The 15897-nt window shown below is 39.8% G+C and overlaps 1 protein-coding gene across 1 annotated transcript in view; it reads right to left on the bottom strand.

Moving 5' to 3' along the window:
- The window catches only part of ZNF106 (zinc finger protein 106), a 102433-nt gene that overhangs the window by 68583 nt on the left and 17953 nt on the right, over window positions 1-15897 (bottom strand). The window contains exon 6 of the mRNA XM_085862712.1: window positions 11479-13527. Within this exon, the coding sequence (XP_085718838.1) occupies window positions 11479-13527 (2049 nt within the window). The remainder of the gene's footprint in view (window positions 1-11478; window positions 13528-15897) is intronic.

Here is a 15897-nt window from a genome sequence, read left to right as displayed (position 1 = left end):
GGGGCACAGTGATATAGATATAATAGTATAAAAAAAATTGAAAACATGCATGGCTTTGGTTTAGAGTAATTTTGCATTTTTGTCCGACTGCACGTCACACTTTTTTGAATTTGATTAAAAAATTAATTTTCTTTAAAAAAATTTTAAAATATTTTTCCAGGTATTTAAAAAATATTTTATTAATTTAGAAGGCAGTTAAAACAGTTTTGGAGAATTTAGAGAGCTTTTTGTTACTCCCAGAATTGATTGAATTAAAAATTTACATCCAAGAATTTGTTCAATAAATCTCTCTTTTAGTGCTTTTCAGCATCTGACAGTCACTGAATAGAGCAGTAATAAAAAAAATAGGTATGTATTATTTCTCAATAATCCCAGAAATTGTACCCCTTCTCCAAAGTATCATATTTCGGTATATATATATATATATATATATATATATATATATATATATATATATATATATATATATATATATATATATATATATATATATGTAATTAAGCTATACGGTTTTTTGTTCTGAACTCAGTTAGACTTACACTTTCAGGAAAATGTAGTGAGAAGGCATTGGAACAAACTTCATTTTTTGACATTTTTGAAAGAGTGGTAACCACTTACATGCGCTTAGCCGGAAACGAACGTCTTTCTCATCGATGTTCCATTGAGAGCACGAGAACTTTTACTGAAACGAACAACCAAGCAGCTTGGAGAGAGCTTGTCAAGTGGCTTAAGCACTCAAGCAAGCACTCATATAGATATTTAATGTACATGCACATGTTCGCCCCTGCATGTTTAGTACAATATAATGGTGATGCAACAGCACATTAGATGCATCCAGTTTCATGTTTTACTGTTAGACTTGCAGTTTCATCTGTATTACTGACAGTTTATTTTTCAGGATAATAAAAAAAAACCTCGAAAAACATTTTTTCACGAAAGAGTAATCATGTCTCTTCGATTGGAATTGTTGATGGTGACTTGCAAATGGGCCTCATGGGCAGTGTACAGAAGCGTTTTCTTAAATATCAATAAATACAAGGCTCAGGGAGGTGAAATTCACTGCATATCATGCATCACCCAAACAGAATAAAATGAGTGTTAATTTAAATCTGTGGGATGCATCATAAATAAAGAAGATATAAGCACACCTGACGCTAGGCTGGGGCTTCAGACTTTGGCACGCTCATGAGAAGACTATCGAAACGAAACGTCCCACAAAGATAAAGAAAATAGGGTCATATTTGTACATGCAGTGTTTCAAAAATCACGTTTTCCTTGCTATGAAACATCATATTTTTGAGTGTCCTTGAATATTTTGAATAAAATAATTCCAAACTGGCATTTTTGATGGGTTTTTATACTAATTGGAATAAAATAAATATATAAACCGGCGTTCTTCAACACTTCATTTACACATGACAAGTGAACCACAATTTCCCAAATGATACTATTTATACAACCATCCACAATTTTCTGCACCCCCTCCCCTCCCACCCTTCCCCCCCAAAAAACAGAAACAAGTGAGAGAAAAACTTTAAAAAAAGAGAAAAAACAAAACAAACGACCAAACGAGGTCGGAATGACACCACTATACAACACCAAAGTCCATTTATGGATTGCCGTATGGATATGCAAAGCCATCAGTGGATGTCGCTGCATGGAGCAGAAAGTGAGAGGCGCACATGGCTTGTAGCAACAGGATATGCGGCCCCAAGCGAAGCTACCGTCTCGGTCGGGACAAATAACGGTCCATGTGGCAGCACCCAGAGGAAGAAAGCGAGTGCAGGTGGGACCATCATGGTGGAGATAACGCATGGTGCGAACAGCCATGGGAGCTCCGGGGAGGCCTTGAGTGGCGCAAAGTGAAGTCCCTTGCATGACGCACGACGGGGCGGGTGTGTTGGAGAGTATGAAAAAACAACAACTCCGAGGAAAGGGTCACAGAATCCCAAAAGAGAAAGTTCTGTGAAGTCTGTGCGGACACACCAGGCAGCTGGGGTGTGTACTGCCAAGATAAATGGCAACACCATCCCCAAAAAGAGGCAGAGCCCTGCATCAAAGCGCAAAGCTAGGACGATTCTGCCTGTTTCAAAGGAAAGACCTAAGCAGGACAGCAATAAAAAACAGAGGCAATACCCCTGGGCACTCTGGATAAGATAACCAGGGAACCACTGGTAGGCAGGGATGACCCACAAAATATGTAACGGAAAATAAAATAAATAAATACCTGTGGTTTTTTTTTTTAAATGCAGTGAACAATCTTTGGTACATCACAGGTGATGAAGGTTGTGGTCAAGTTTCATAGAAATTGTGTGTAGTTTCAGAGAAGAAAGCAAATACATACTTTGGGGGGGCTATCTCCCCTATTAACCCCTTAGACCCCAATTTTTTTTTGATGGTGTGAACAATCTTTGGTACATCATGTGGGATGAAGGTTGTGGTCAAATTTCATCGAAATTGTGTGTGTAGTTTCAGAGAAGAAAGAAAATACATATTTTGGGGGGGCAACCCCCCATACACCTCTTCGACCCGGACTTTTTTTTTAATGTCGTGAACAATCTTTGGAACATGACGGGTTATGAAGGTTGTCGTCAAGTTTCATCAAAATTGTGTGTGTCATTCCTGAGAAGAAAGTGAATACCTCTTTAGGGGAGGCAACCCCCTGTAAACTCCTGTAGGCCCCCTCAGACCCCAATTTTTCAAATGTCGTGAACAATCTTTGGTACATCATGGGTGATAAAGGTTGTGGTCAAATTTTATCAAAATTGCATGTGTAGTTTCTGAGAAGAAAGCAAATACCTATTTTGGGGAGCAAATCCCGTGTACCCCCTACGGGCCTGATTTATTTTTAATGCCATGAACAAAATTAGGTACATACACGGTGATGAACGTTGTGGTAAAGTTTCATCGAAATCGCATGTGTAGTTTTAGAGGAAAAGTTGCAAGTATTTGTGGACGGACGGACGGACGGACGGTGGAATTATGTTCCAGGTGAGCCAAAAGAAACCCCCCAATGAAACCTGGAATGCTGAGGGGAGGAATAACATGCTCTGCATTTGAAGCGCGGTGGATGGGCGGTGGATGAACACACAAAGGCACAACAAGGTATGTCGAGTAATCCACTGTCACATCTGCAGAAATTTCAACATCCCAATTCCACAAAACTCATGGAAACGTGAAACAAAAGCAATCATTGCAAACAAGAAGATAATGCTGACGTACGACTGACGATCCATCCAGCGTGAACATAGAAAACAAAGCATTGCGACTGGACATAGGACTCGGATACAAAAAAAGGAAAAGAAGGCATTGCTAATTGAGGTTTCAGTACCCAGTGATTTTGGTCTAAATAACACGGAAATCAAGAAAATGACCAAATGTCAAGACCTCAAGAATGAAGTGAAAAGATCCTCGACGCAGAAGAACACCAACATTGTACCAGCGATAATTGGAGCACCAGAAATTATGAAGACGAACCTCACAAATACAAACCATCCCTGGGAGCATTACCACAAACGAACTACAGTTGGAGGCTTTTCGGGGTCTCAGTGATGATCCTGCAAAGAGCCCTCGGAACAAAATTCTAAGAACACAACTTCACAACTTAGTCCATGAATCACGATCCTTCACCGAAACGAAGGTGGACTCCATTCCACCTTCTGAAAGCCGAATTATGGAGATACCAATCAAACACGCACGCACGCACACACAAAACCCAGTCTCCTGCTGTGCATGGGACGGGCTCATAAAAGGTTCAATGGTGTGGTGTTCTTGGTTGGTATTCGGGGTTCATGAACAACTGCAATGTGATATTCGGGACGAGCACTAAACTTTGGGATATTTTTTTTTTCATGATCATTAAAATTATTTTATTAAAATTGAAGTAACACTGTCGTGTTCTAAGGAGTCTCTAGTTCCTACCTTGTTTGGTTGTTTTTGGGGATTCCATCCTGACATGTTTTTTTTCTCTTTTTTAAATGTTTCTTTTTAATGACTCGTTCGATATTGTTTGATTTTTTTAATACATACCTTGCGTAAACACAGTCGTTTGATATTTTTAAGAAATATCTTAGTTTGACATTGCACTCTCGTCCATTGAAAGTGACATGGACTCAAACCTTTGCTCTGCACATGTGATTTATGTACAAGGTCCACAACGAGTCAGAGATCATTGTGAAATGTTACGATTTAAATTTATACGCAGTATTTAGAAGCCACTCTCACGTGACAATTTCACATCGATTCTTATACGGTGCGTAAGGGCTGCTTATCCATAAAAATGTGAGTCTCAATCATATCTCTATTAACAGCTCAGCCATGGGAAACATCAGTGAAACTTGGCGGATATTTTCAAATAAATAGCATCCTTATTAAAATAATACTTGCTTTATACAAGATCGAAGCTCATGGAAGAGCAAGATAATAGAGAGGAGAGAGAAAGAGTAAAAATACAGCAAACTGATAGTGGAGCAACAGATGGACAGAATAAGCAATTACGAATGAACGAAAAGGGAAAAGAAGAGAAAGGGGATGGGAGTAAACACAGTAATCTGCCATTGGAGGGTTGGGTTAGGGAGAGTTAATGGGTAGAAAATATCGTGGGTAGGGAGAGGAGACGATAAGCGATGGTTAGTGCACTTCCTGCTTCAAGCCCTGGAGGGATGAGCGAGATTGAATCTCAGGAAGGCTGTTGCCCCCTTGTCCATTTTTTACATTACAAGTGTGGGGGAAAAATTTATATTAATGTATTTTAAATTGCAACAAATGGAGTTTCAGAAATGTAACTTTTATGCTGCAAGTTGATTTGGCTGTCATTTCTGGCCAAAAGACTTTTGCCCTAAATGATAAGAAATGTGTTGTTCTGGAGCAGAGTGACCGCGCTGATAAATGAACCTTTGCTTAGAAAATGTACGAAGTGGCTTTTCGTCTAAAGGACACGTCTACAGTCTGGGTGAATATCCCCCAACCTCTCTCTCACGAAAGTATAAAATGCTTTGAAATCTAAAAGTTTGGAGTGCAAGCACGTGAGGAAGTATAGTTTCTCAGTGGCTTGTACTCCTTGGAACTGACCAAGTACCAAGTTAGAATAAAACTCTGATGTAATGTAGAAGTGAATTGAATCGGGTTGGTCTAACTGTTAACTAAAGTAATAATAAATGAAATAGAACCAAATAATATTGCAATCAAATGGGGATTCTTAAGTTCATTGTACAAGAGTGAGAAGTGTATGGTATATAATTAGGAAATAAATTGTTTCACAAGGAAGGACTTGTGTGGACATCAGTTTTATCAGTGTCGATAGGGTTTTTGAAGGATTTTATAATCAAATCGGACAAACATTAAACTCTGTCTGAAGTCAAATAGGATTCCACAATCGGCCAGTTAGAATCCTTCAGGAGGACAACGATCACAACAAGGTGGGTTTAAAAAAATCCACATCAGTTGGTGCCGTGACTCGGATTCGAACCGACGTTGGTGCGGTGCTCGTGACTGGAGGTGCTTAATCTGCCGGAGGCAGTGCCTGGAGGAACGACAAGTGCTTGAGCGAAGGTAAGGGAGAGCGCTCTCAGCAGGTAACGCATTTCGAACAAAGAAAAGTTCATTGTCAGATAATTTTATTGAGAGAAAGAAGAGGATCCGGCGGAGGGAGTCCGTTTTAAAGTAAACAATAAGTACTGCAGTTGTTTTAGAAAAGTGCTGGAGAAGAAGAGGAGTGAGATGACAAGAAGAGGCTCGTTAAGGAGCCAGATGCGTAATTAAATGGGCATGATGAAGCGACATGCCACATGTTTGCATTGATACGGACCGGCTGTGAGAGAGATGGCCGAGGACACGGCTGAGACGCCGAGATAGGGTTAAAATAGATAAACATTATAAGTTACCTGTTTGTAACAGTTATAAGAGTTACTTTTGGTTCATTGAACTCACTGGAAGTTTGTTGGCAGTGAGGTTGTTATATTATATTGTGTGGAGGTTTTATGGATTTGTAAATGCAATGATTTGCACGAAACGTTTTGTAGAGTGCAGGAGACAATAAACCAGCTGGGAGCATGGTTGGTGATTTGCATTGAGATGCATGTGTTACTGAGAGTAAAAAATGAAACTTGTGCGAGTCCAATATTCACTGCAATGAAACGTGTTCTGTTGGGATTTTGACGATATCTTAACTCGTGCTGAGTTGAGCTGTGGGTCTGTTTGAAATGGCATGTTATACATTCTTTGCGTTGTATTTCCACGCGAAGGTCGCAAACTACACTGTGTGAGACCCCCTCCACTCGATCTGTGGGGGGTGGCCTATCTTTACACTGAGTCTTTGTTCGAGCCTTTGCTTTCGGTGTGAAATTCGATTCATATGCAGATTCAAGAGGATGAGATAGAAATGTGATTGGTATTTGTCACGTGATCACACGCGAATGTATGAGATGCAATGCTGTTTAGTGTATGTGTTGAAGCCATGACAGAGTAATTCAAACTGTGGGTTTTGCCTGTCAGAGTTTTTTCCTTTTTCTTCCCACCGGATGTGGAGAGAACTTCCTGTTCCTTGTTCCTTGGTGTTTGTGGCGCACCCTCTCGACTGAATCTGTTTAAAGTGAAGTCCATTTAGGAAAAAGTGTTGAAGTTTTATTTTACAACCATCGGGATTTTGAATAAATTGTGAAATAACAATTGTGAATGTAGATATACTGTATGTGATTTAAATGTAGAAACGTGATTTGGAATGATTTTAATGATTTGATGATGTTTACACGTGGGGCAATTCACAGATAATAGATGATTCCCTCGGATGGACGTTGAAATATTGTTTTATTCGTCTGCGAATGTTGAGGTTACCTGAACTTGTGCTGGGAAGGCAATGGCAAACAACCCAGTGTAACCCTTTGATCGATTCAGTGAAGGTAAATTCATGATTTAATTGGATAGATGCTGAAGATTTAATTTTTCATTTATGGATTTTAAAAGGAAATATTTTATTGTTTTGACCAAAAGTTGTTTAAGAGAGTGGAGGTTTATTAGTCTGAAGTTTAAGATGCTTTTCCAAGACTGGGATAAAGATTGTGGAGAGTGAAGCTGCATGTGTAGACAGAGTGTTTGAGCTGCAATTTAAATGATATTCACCTGATAACAGATTTGACAAATGATTTGACAATTTTTGAACAACTGTTTAAAATGATTTATTTGTTTTGACAAAAGAAAATGTATTCGTAATTGAGAAGGTCAGAGGAAGTGATAGATGGTTTGTGTATGTGAATTGGAAAAATGGCAGCATGTTTGCTGTTTTGGTGAGAGAGAAGTGGACAGATGGAGAAATGTCAGAGATTTAAAATGTCGATGGAAATAGTAAATGAGATGGATGTTTTGAGTATACGTACAACTGGGATTTCTGTATATTTTAGCATGTTGTTTTGGGAAATAACAAGGAAAAGGGATTAAAATATTGATATGACATATAATGCAAGTTAAATGCTTCCATAAGAATCTTTGTTAGTCTTCTAGAACTAGATGTGCCCATGACGTTTATTGATTGGTGTTTAATTGATGCTTTGTTTGTTTCGGAGTGTTGAAAGCAGTCTTTGAAGCAATGTACGATTTCATCTAAATGAAGTTTGGAAAGAAGTTCCACACAAAGATTGGACAATGGGAGAACCCAGATTTGGGTGATTGAGCATTCAACACATGATTATGTCCCTTCCTGAGGAGATAATATGGAGCAATGTGGGAAAAGAAAGAAAAAACCCACTGAGGAGAAGGTTGAGCAAAGTCTTAACGTCGGCGTTGTGTGGTGCCTGCGTGGAGGAATGTTCTCAGCCACACTCTCGATTGCCGCTCTGCAAATACATCGTGAACTTGCTGTGGTTGCTTCAATGTACGACAGGCCTGGAATTCCACACTGCGCTCCTTCAACCCAGTGTCCGGCCCAAGCTTGTACTTGCCCACATCTACCTTCTCCTCAGCTCAAGGAGTGCTTCGGTTGTGTTTCCCATTGGGTGCTGCTCTATCCACACCCTGACCTGTTTATCTTCTGACTTCGGGTAGCATGTTTTCAATGTGTGACACATGCTGATGAACAGGCCATAATTAAATGGAAACTCACTCATTTTCTGATATTAGCACACGCTGCCATTGTTGATTGAACTTGAATAATGGAAAGCTTTTCTCCTCCAGGAATGGGACATGGTAATAACGTGTAAGAAAAATTATTCAAATTTTCCTTAAAAAAAAAAAACGGGGGAGTGTGGGGGAAAAATTTATATTAATGTATTTGAAATTGCAACAAATGGAGTTTCAGAAATGTAACTTTTATGCTGCAAGTTGATTTGGCTGTCATTTCTGGCCAAAAGACTTTTGCCCTAAATGATAAGAAATGTGTTGTTCTGGAGCAGAGTGACCGCGCTGATAAATGAACCTTTGCTTAGAAAATGTACGAAGTGGCTTTTCGTCTAAAGGACACGTCTACAGTCTGGGTGAATATCCCCCAACCTCTCTCTCACGAAAGTATAAAATGCTTTGAAATCTAAAAGTTTGGAGTGCAAGCACGTGAGGAAGTATAGTTTCTCAGTGGCTTGTACTCCTTGGAACTGACCAAGTACCAAGTTAGAATAAAACTCTCTGATGTAATGTAGAAGTGAATTGAATCGGGTTGGTCTAACTGTTAACTAAAGTAAGAATAAATGAAATAGAACCAAATAATATTGCAATCAAATGGGGATTCTTAAGTTCATTGTACAAGGGTGAGAAGTGTATGGTGTACAATTAGGAAATAAATTGTTTCACAAGGAAGGACTTGTGTGGACATCAGTTTTATCAGTGTCGATATGTTTTTTGTAGGATTTTATAATCAAATCGGACAAATGTTAAACTCTGTCTGAAGTCAAATAGGATTCCACAATCGGCCAGTTAGAATCCTTCAGGAGGACAACGATCACAACAAGGTGGGTTTAAAAAAAATACACATCACAGGTGTCCTAATAAATCATTCCCTCAAAACATTTGTGAGTATCGTCACTTTATTCAACCTCGTCTAAGTGCCTTCAAAGCACAGAATTAGGTTTATTGGTTGTCGATAGTCGCTGCATTCGAATCCATGATGGTGGACACAATAGGGCTATTTCAGCTTGGCTCCCTTTCTGAAAATGTTTCAACGTGTCCTAAGTCCTGCCAGCTTTCATGCTTTGATCACAAAGTGCACAATTCTTTCACATATCTGTCCCACTATATTGGCTTTGTTACCTTCTTACTAATTGTTCAATTTGTTCGTCCTGTGTTTCTTTTTCACCAATTAGAATAATGAGTATTTTCAACAAACAGTGATTCAAAATTTCATCAGCAATTACAATTTACTCTCAAACATGCAAACACATGCCAGGAACAAAAAAAAGTGCTTTATGTGAAAAAAATATCAACAATCTGTGAATGTCAAACTCAACTTCCATAAAAGATGAAATGGCATGAAAACACATTTTTATAAAAATGTAATCACGAAATATCTCGCACATAAAAAGTTACATTCATGGATTCTTCAGAACAACCTGGATCTGTTGCTGTCAAAAAATATGCCATGACGCAATTATGAAAAAAGTTACAGGCACCCTGGAGGTTAAATTGAAAACAGCATCCACATTGTTATTCAAAACAAGAATGGTTCTTACAATTGGTATACCATTGAACCCATACATATGAACACAGTGCCTTCAGAAAGTATTCACACCCCCTTGACTTTTTCTCATTTTGTTGTGTTACAGCCTGAATTTAAAATGGATTGAATTAAATGTTTTTTGTCACCGATTGACACAAAATACCCCATAATGACAAAGTGAAAATATGTTTTTAGAAATGCTTACAAAGTAATTAAAAAGAAACACAAAAATATCTAATTTACATAAGTATTCAGCCTCGTGAGTCAATACTTTGTAGAAGCGTTTTTGGCAGTGATTACAGCTTCGAGTCTTCTTGGGTATGTCTGTATCAGCTTTGCACATCTGGATTTGGGGATTTTCTCCCATTCTCCCTTACAGATTTGCTCAAGTTCTGTCAAGCTGTATGGGAAGTTGGCGAACAGCAATCTTCAAGCATTTCCACAGATTCTCAATGGGATTCCAGTCTGGGCTTCAGCTGGGCCACTCAAGGATTTTCATGTTCTTGTTCTGAAGCCATTCCAGTGTTGCTTTGGCTGTATGCTTGGGGTCATTGTCCTGCTGGAATGTAAATCTTCGCTGCAGTCGAAGGTCTTTTGCACTCTGAAGCAGGTTCTCCTCAAGGATTTGCCTGCATTTGCCTCCATTCAATGTTCCCTCGATCCTTACTGGTCTCCCAGTCCCTACCGCTGAAAAGCACCCCCATAGCATGATGCTGCCACCAGCATGCTTCACGGTACGGATGGCGGTAGATGGGTGATAAGCTGTGCTTGGTTTCCAGCAGACGTAGCACTTTGCATTCAGGCCAAAGAGTTCAACTTTCGTCTCATCAGACCACATAGTATTTTGCCGCATGCTCTCAGTCTTTCACGTGCCTTTTTGCAAACTCCAGGTGTGCCGTCATGTCCCTTTTTCTCAGGAGTGGCTTCCGTCTGGGCACTCTCCCATAAAGCTTAGATCTGTGAAGTGCTGCAGAAACTGTTATCCTTCTGGCAGGTTCTCCCATCTCAGACAAGTAAATCTGTAGTTCTGTCAGCGTGGTCATTGGGTTTTTGGTCACCTACCTAACCAAGGTCATTCTTGCACAGTTGCTCAGTTTGGTCAGACGGCCAGCTGCACGAAGAGTCTGGGTAGTTCAACATTCTCTCAATTTCCAAATGTGTTCCAAATGAGCTCACTGTGTTCCTGGGAACTTTCAATACTCCAGAAATTGTCTTTCACCATTCCCCAGATCTACAGTATGCTTCCTCACAATTCTCTATCTCGGAGTTTGACGGACAATTCTTTGGACTTAATGGGAGAGTTTCTGTTCTGACATGCACTGTCAACTGTGGGACCTTATATATATATATATATATATATATATATATATATATATATATATATATATATATATATATATATATATATATATATATATATAGAAAGGTGTGTTTCTTTCTAAATGATGTCCAATCAATTGAATTGGCCACAGGTGGACTCCAACCAAGTTGTGGAGACATCTAAAGTATGATCAAAGGAAATTGGATGCACCAGAGCTCAATTTGGAGTGTCATAGGGAAGGGGTTGAATACTTATTGACGCAAGACATTTCAGCTTTTCAGTTTTTAATTAATTTGTAAAAATATATAAAAACATGTTTTCACTTTGTCATTATGGGGTAGTTTGTGTGGATCAGTGACAAAATAAAATAATCACAGTTTAACCTATTTTAAATTCAACCTGTAACACAACAAAATGTGAAAAAGTCAAGGGGGGTGTGAATGAATACTTTCTGAAGGCACTGTAAATAAAATATTTTTTATATTAAAAAACAACAACAAAAAAAACCACACAAAAGACATACCTTGGTTGGCCTTTCCCGGCTTCCTGCCGAAGACGAGTCACCACCCGAAATGCCTGTTCCCAGTCAATGCTTCGTTGCGGTATCTTAAGCAACTGCTGTAGGGCTGGTTTAAGACTGGAACCTTCACGGTCAGAATCACTTTTCCGTGCTACCCCAGCTGCCTGACTCTCCCCTCCATTTCCAGATAAACAACCAGTGGAAGTATTTGCTCCTCCACTCGCACCATATGAGATTCGGTGTCGTGCTTGGCTCAAGTTAGGCTCTGGGACTGCAGAGCCAGCACGACCACGAGATGGTGCCAGATGACGAACAAGATCACGCTGCAGGGCAGTGGGCAACCGGAGTTTTGAGAAGGCGAGAGCTCCACCACTAGCTTGCTCTTGCAACTCCTCAGCCTCTGGAGTACTTTCAGCAAGGTTGGTTTCTGGACATGCAAAGCCATCACTTGGCAGCACGTCTGCATCAACTGATTTGACAGATGTCAATGAAGGCTTTTGGGAAGCCAAGACTCCCTTCTTCTTAAATGAGGTGGAATCTGCGAATGTTGGCTGTTTTTCTCTGAACAAATTGCATGCTATTTTTGTCAGAGCACTTCGATCAGTGATCGTGACCCCCATTGTATTACCAGTATTAGGTAAAGGTTTCAATTGATCTTGTTCAATCCCAACGAGGTTTTTAGTGTTGCTTTCTACAATGTGGGACATTTTTTCATGGATAGTTTCTTCCTCTCCACAACTCCTGGATGTTGCCAGACAGGTGGAGAGGAGGTCCTTTACTTTTGGTGATGGTTCCTCCTTTATTTGGTCACATTTACTGGATGAAACATCTAACGTCCTAGCTTTTTCCATGCAAACTCCATTTGAACTTCCATTTGGTTCTTTCTTGAGTTGAGCTTCTCGGTTTGGAGGAATAGACTTCGATTGCTCACAATTTTTTGGTGACAACTTACACGATGCGCTTCCAATGTCCTCACACATTTTCTCTTTCCCCATCATCAATTTGCTTTGAGGGAGTACAATTCCTGCTTCAACGTTCATCTGATTAACTCCAGCCTTCTTTGTGCCCTTCACTTTCTCAATTTCCAACTGGTGCTTCACACTTAGGGGAGATCGTTTATGCAAGGTTGAACATTCTTTTTTGTTATTTCCAGCTGTGCCCTGCAGAGGTGCTGTGGAACCTGAGCTGCAGTTCACTTGTGGAGCCGCTACCAGCAGTTGCTCAATATTACCACCCTGAGACTTCAGCTCAGCATCATTATTCTGCAATGATGCAGCTTCTGGAAGTGGCAAATTTACAATCCTATTATTTGAATCTGTGCCTTTTTGATGTAGAGAATTCACAACGTTTGATGAATATGGCTGCAACATTTTCACAGAATTACTCATGGCATCTGGCTGATTTGGCTTCATTATCACTGGAAATTCCTTTTGTGGGTTTTGCTCCATATGCAAAGGTAATCTGAATGGTGGTGAAAAGCCAAATTGTCTGGAAAAATTCCCCCCTCGGCTTCTGAATCTTGGAAATCCTCTGCCACGGTGTGGTCGATAAGGATAAGGCACCCAGCGGTTGTTAACGGCTGCAGCACTCTCAAACTTTTGACAAACAGGATCCCCCGTCCATTTATGAGAGCCATTAGGATATGGATTAGCGGAAGGCATTTCAAAATTGTACTCCGGACCATCTGCGTAGAAATTATTCTGGTAATGTCTTTCCTCGGCATTGTATTCATTTTTGTTCGGAAACGAGCAATTGCCATAGTATCTATACAACCCTCGTTGAGTACCTCTCCAGCTTCTTTGACCAACCATGCTGGGATTGCGAAAATGTTGATTGGTTGAAAGATTGCAATTCTGGCTTTGTTCTGGCCAAGTTTTTTGCAAACTGCTTTGAACATCAAAATTGTACATTTGCTGCATCTTGCCACATGACTTGGGTCGATCCATCTGTGTCTTCCCTGGTAGATTATTCCCATGAACTGAGTTTTCTTGGGTGGGTATGGTCTCTTTCTGTTTAATCTCAGCATTCTTCTTCCGTGTCACCACCTCTTGACTGCAAGAGAGACGATTAAAAACAAAATAACTTCATGCCATATGATTCATAACTATACTTTTAAATGAGCAGTTTATGCTTTACCTTGGAGATCAAATGTGAATGATTGTATCTGGATATTCCATGACAGAAAGGGAGAGAGACAATAAAAAAACATGCAACTCTAGATTGCATTTTTGGATTAACTCCACATATTCCAATCACAGAATGAAGCATTATCGAATATAAAACCATGGATTAAATTAAACACTTTTCTGTTCTCACTGATCGACTCTAAGTATTGGACAAACCATACCAATGATACAAGCATCTTTTGCATCACAAAAAAAAATCAACGAGAAAGCATCTGAAAATACAAAGCCCGTCCAACACCCACTTTGTATTCAGACTTCTTCCATCTGCAAAATATGATGAAAACAGCTAATAAAAAAAAAATACAAAATAATTGACAATTTTTGGTGACCTTGACCTTTTGAAATCAAAAGCAATAGGCTTAAGTGACCCAATACGCAAACCCTGCTCAAATTTCAACTGAATCGGATAAAAAAATTATTTTATACAAACTTGACCATTTGATATTGAAATAAAAACAAACAAACAAATTAAAAAAAACCAATCTGCTTCAAGCTTTTGATTGGTGGAACCAATTCAGTGACGCAATATACAAATTCTTAAAATCTCAGGTCAATTGGATGAAAATTGAAAGTTTTTTGTGATGCTGATCTTTGACCTTTTGAGTAAAATTTTAATTTGTCTTATTCACACTCTCATAATAAAGCTTTGTTGAAAATTTGATGCCAAAAGCTCAAATGGTAAAAAAAAAAAAATTAAAAAGAAGTTACGGCAAGGCCAGACAGAGAGACAGACAGACACACAGAAGTGATTGCAAAACCTTGTCTTCTGCTGCGCAGGAGACAGACTATTTAAACGACGTGTAATCTTAAACCAGACTCAAAGATGGAGTAATGGACAGAGCATCTGCTGGGTCTGGGAGGTTGGAAGTTCAAGTCCCGGCAAGTCATGCATAAGATTTTAAAACTGTGTGTGCCTCTTCCTTTTGTGATGCTCGGCATTCAAAAAGGATAGAGCATGGACAAACAACCAAAAATTGGCAACCATTGCACAGGCTTTGATGGATCGAATGACCTCCTCACATTGAAGTTCCGGTTTAACAAACCGAAAGAGAAGCAAAGCAGGTTTAGTTGTATATAACCACAGCTCTGCAATCTTCCCCAAATGCAAGACAAATCAAGCTCCACCCAATAGATTGGACTGTTCAGATTTGTTGGAAGTATGCACAGCTTCATAAAATGTTAGATCCAAGTGATAATAGGTTAGTTACATCATGGGAAACTCTTGTCTACAAAGCACAGCTATCAAATTGTGGGGTGAGGGTGGGGGTCACTAATCCAACATAATACACAAGGATCTCTGGTGAAGGAGGAGGCCATTCGGCCCACCATGCTTGTGCTCCACCAACCCCAGTATCGATTAACCATCCACACACAAACAATCTCAAAGTCCGGCCAATACACTTAAACCCCTGTATCTCCAACATATCCAGGTCCCGATCTAATTCCCATGAATACTTATCCACCCCCTCCACTGCCACTACCTTTCCGGGGAGACCATGCCATGGATTAACTACACTCCGACTGAAAGACCCCTACCTTAAAACTGTTCTCATTATCATCTTCTTTACCCTATAGCTATGCCCCCTTGTGCATAGCTATAGCTATCCACTCTGCTGTCCACTCTGTTGAAAAATTCCAAAGCACCTATTTTGTCCACACCCTTCATTATTTTGAACATCTCTATCAGATCCTCTCTTAATCACCTCCTTACCAATGTACAAAGTTCTGCATCCTTCAACCACGCCTCAATCAAAATAAAGACCAATTACTGCACTGTAGTCCCAAGAAGAAAGCCAGACATAACGACACACACGCATGCACGCACGCGGCAGAAGTAAATAGACACCTTAAATTTCTTCATTTCATCTGAATAACGCAGTTTTACTCAGTGATTTGTACTAATATTCGACTATTTATTTGCAGAAACGAGTTTCTGGGTCTTGTAAGACAATTACCTCTGCCTCGAACCTAGAGAGCACACAAACTTTCCGATTTTCAAAGAGGACGAATTGTTGGCCAATCGGAAGGTGGAGTCAGCCAGCATCAGAGAGATCAGAACCTTGGCATTCCGCTTTCTACGGTCTATCGGGTGATTGTGCAATTCACCAGCGAAGGCAAGGAATCCACAGCTTCCCATTCTGGTCGATCTGGGCCCTCAGAAAGATGTCTTCGAGCTGTCAAGCGGTCCATTGAGAAAACTCCCCATTGCAAAGCAGCAGTTATTGCAGAGGAGGTC

This window comes from Eptatretus burgeri, chromosome 2 (assembly GCF_056783735.1).
Source record: "Eptatretus burgeri isolate ZD-2024b chromosome 2, Ebu_testis_v1, whole genome shotgun sequence".
NCBI lineage: Eukaryota > Metazoa > Chordata > Myxini > Myxiniformes > Myxinidae > Eptatretus > Eptatretus burgeri.
This window is presented reverse-complemented; position numbering and strand designations above follow the sequence as displayed.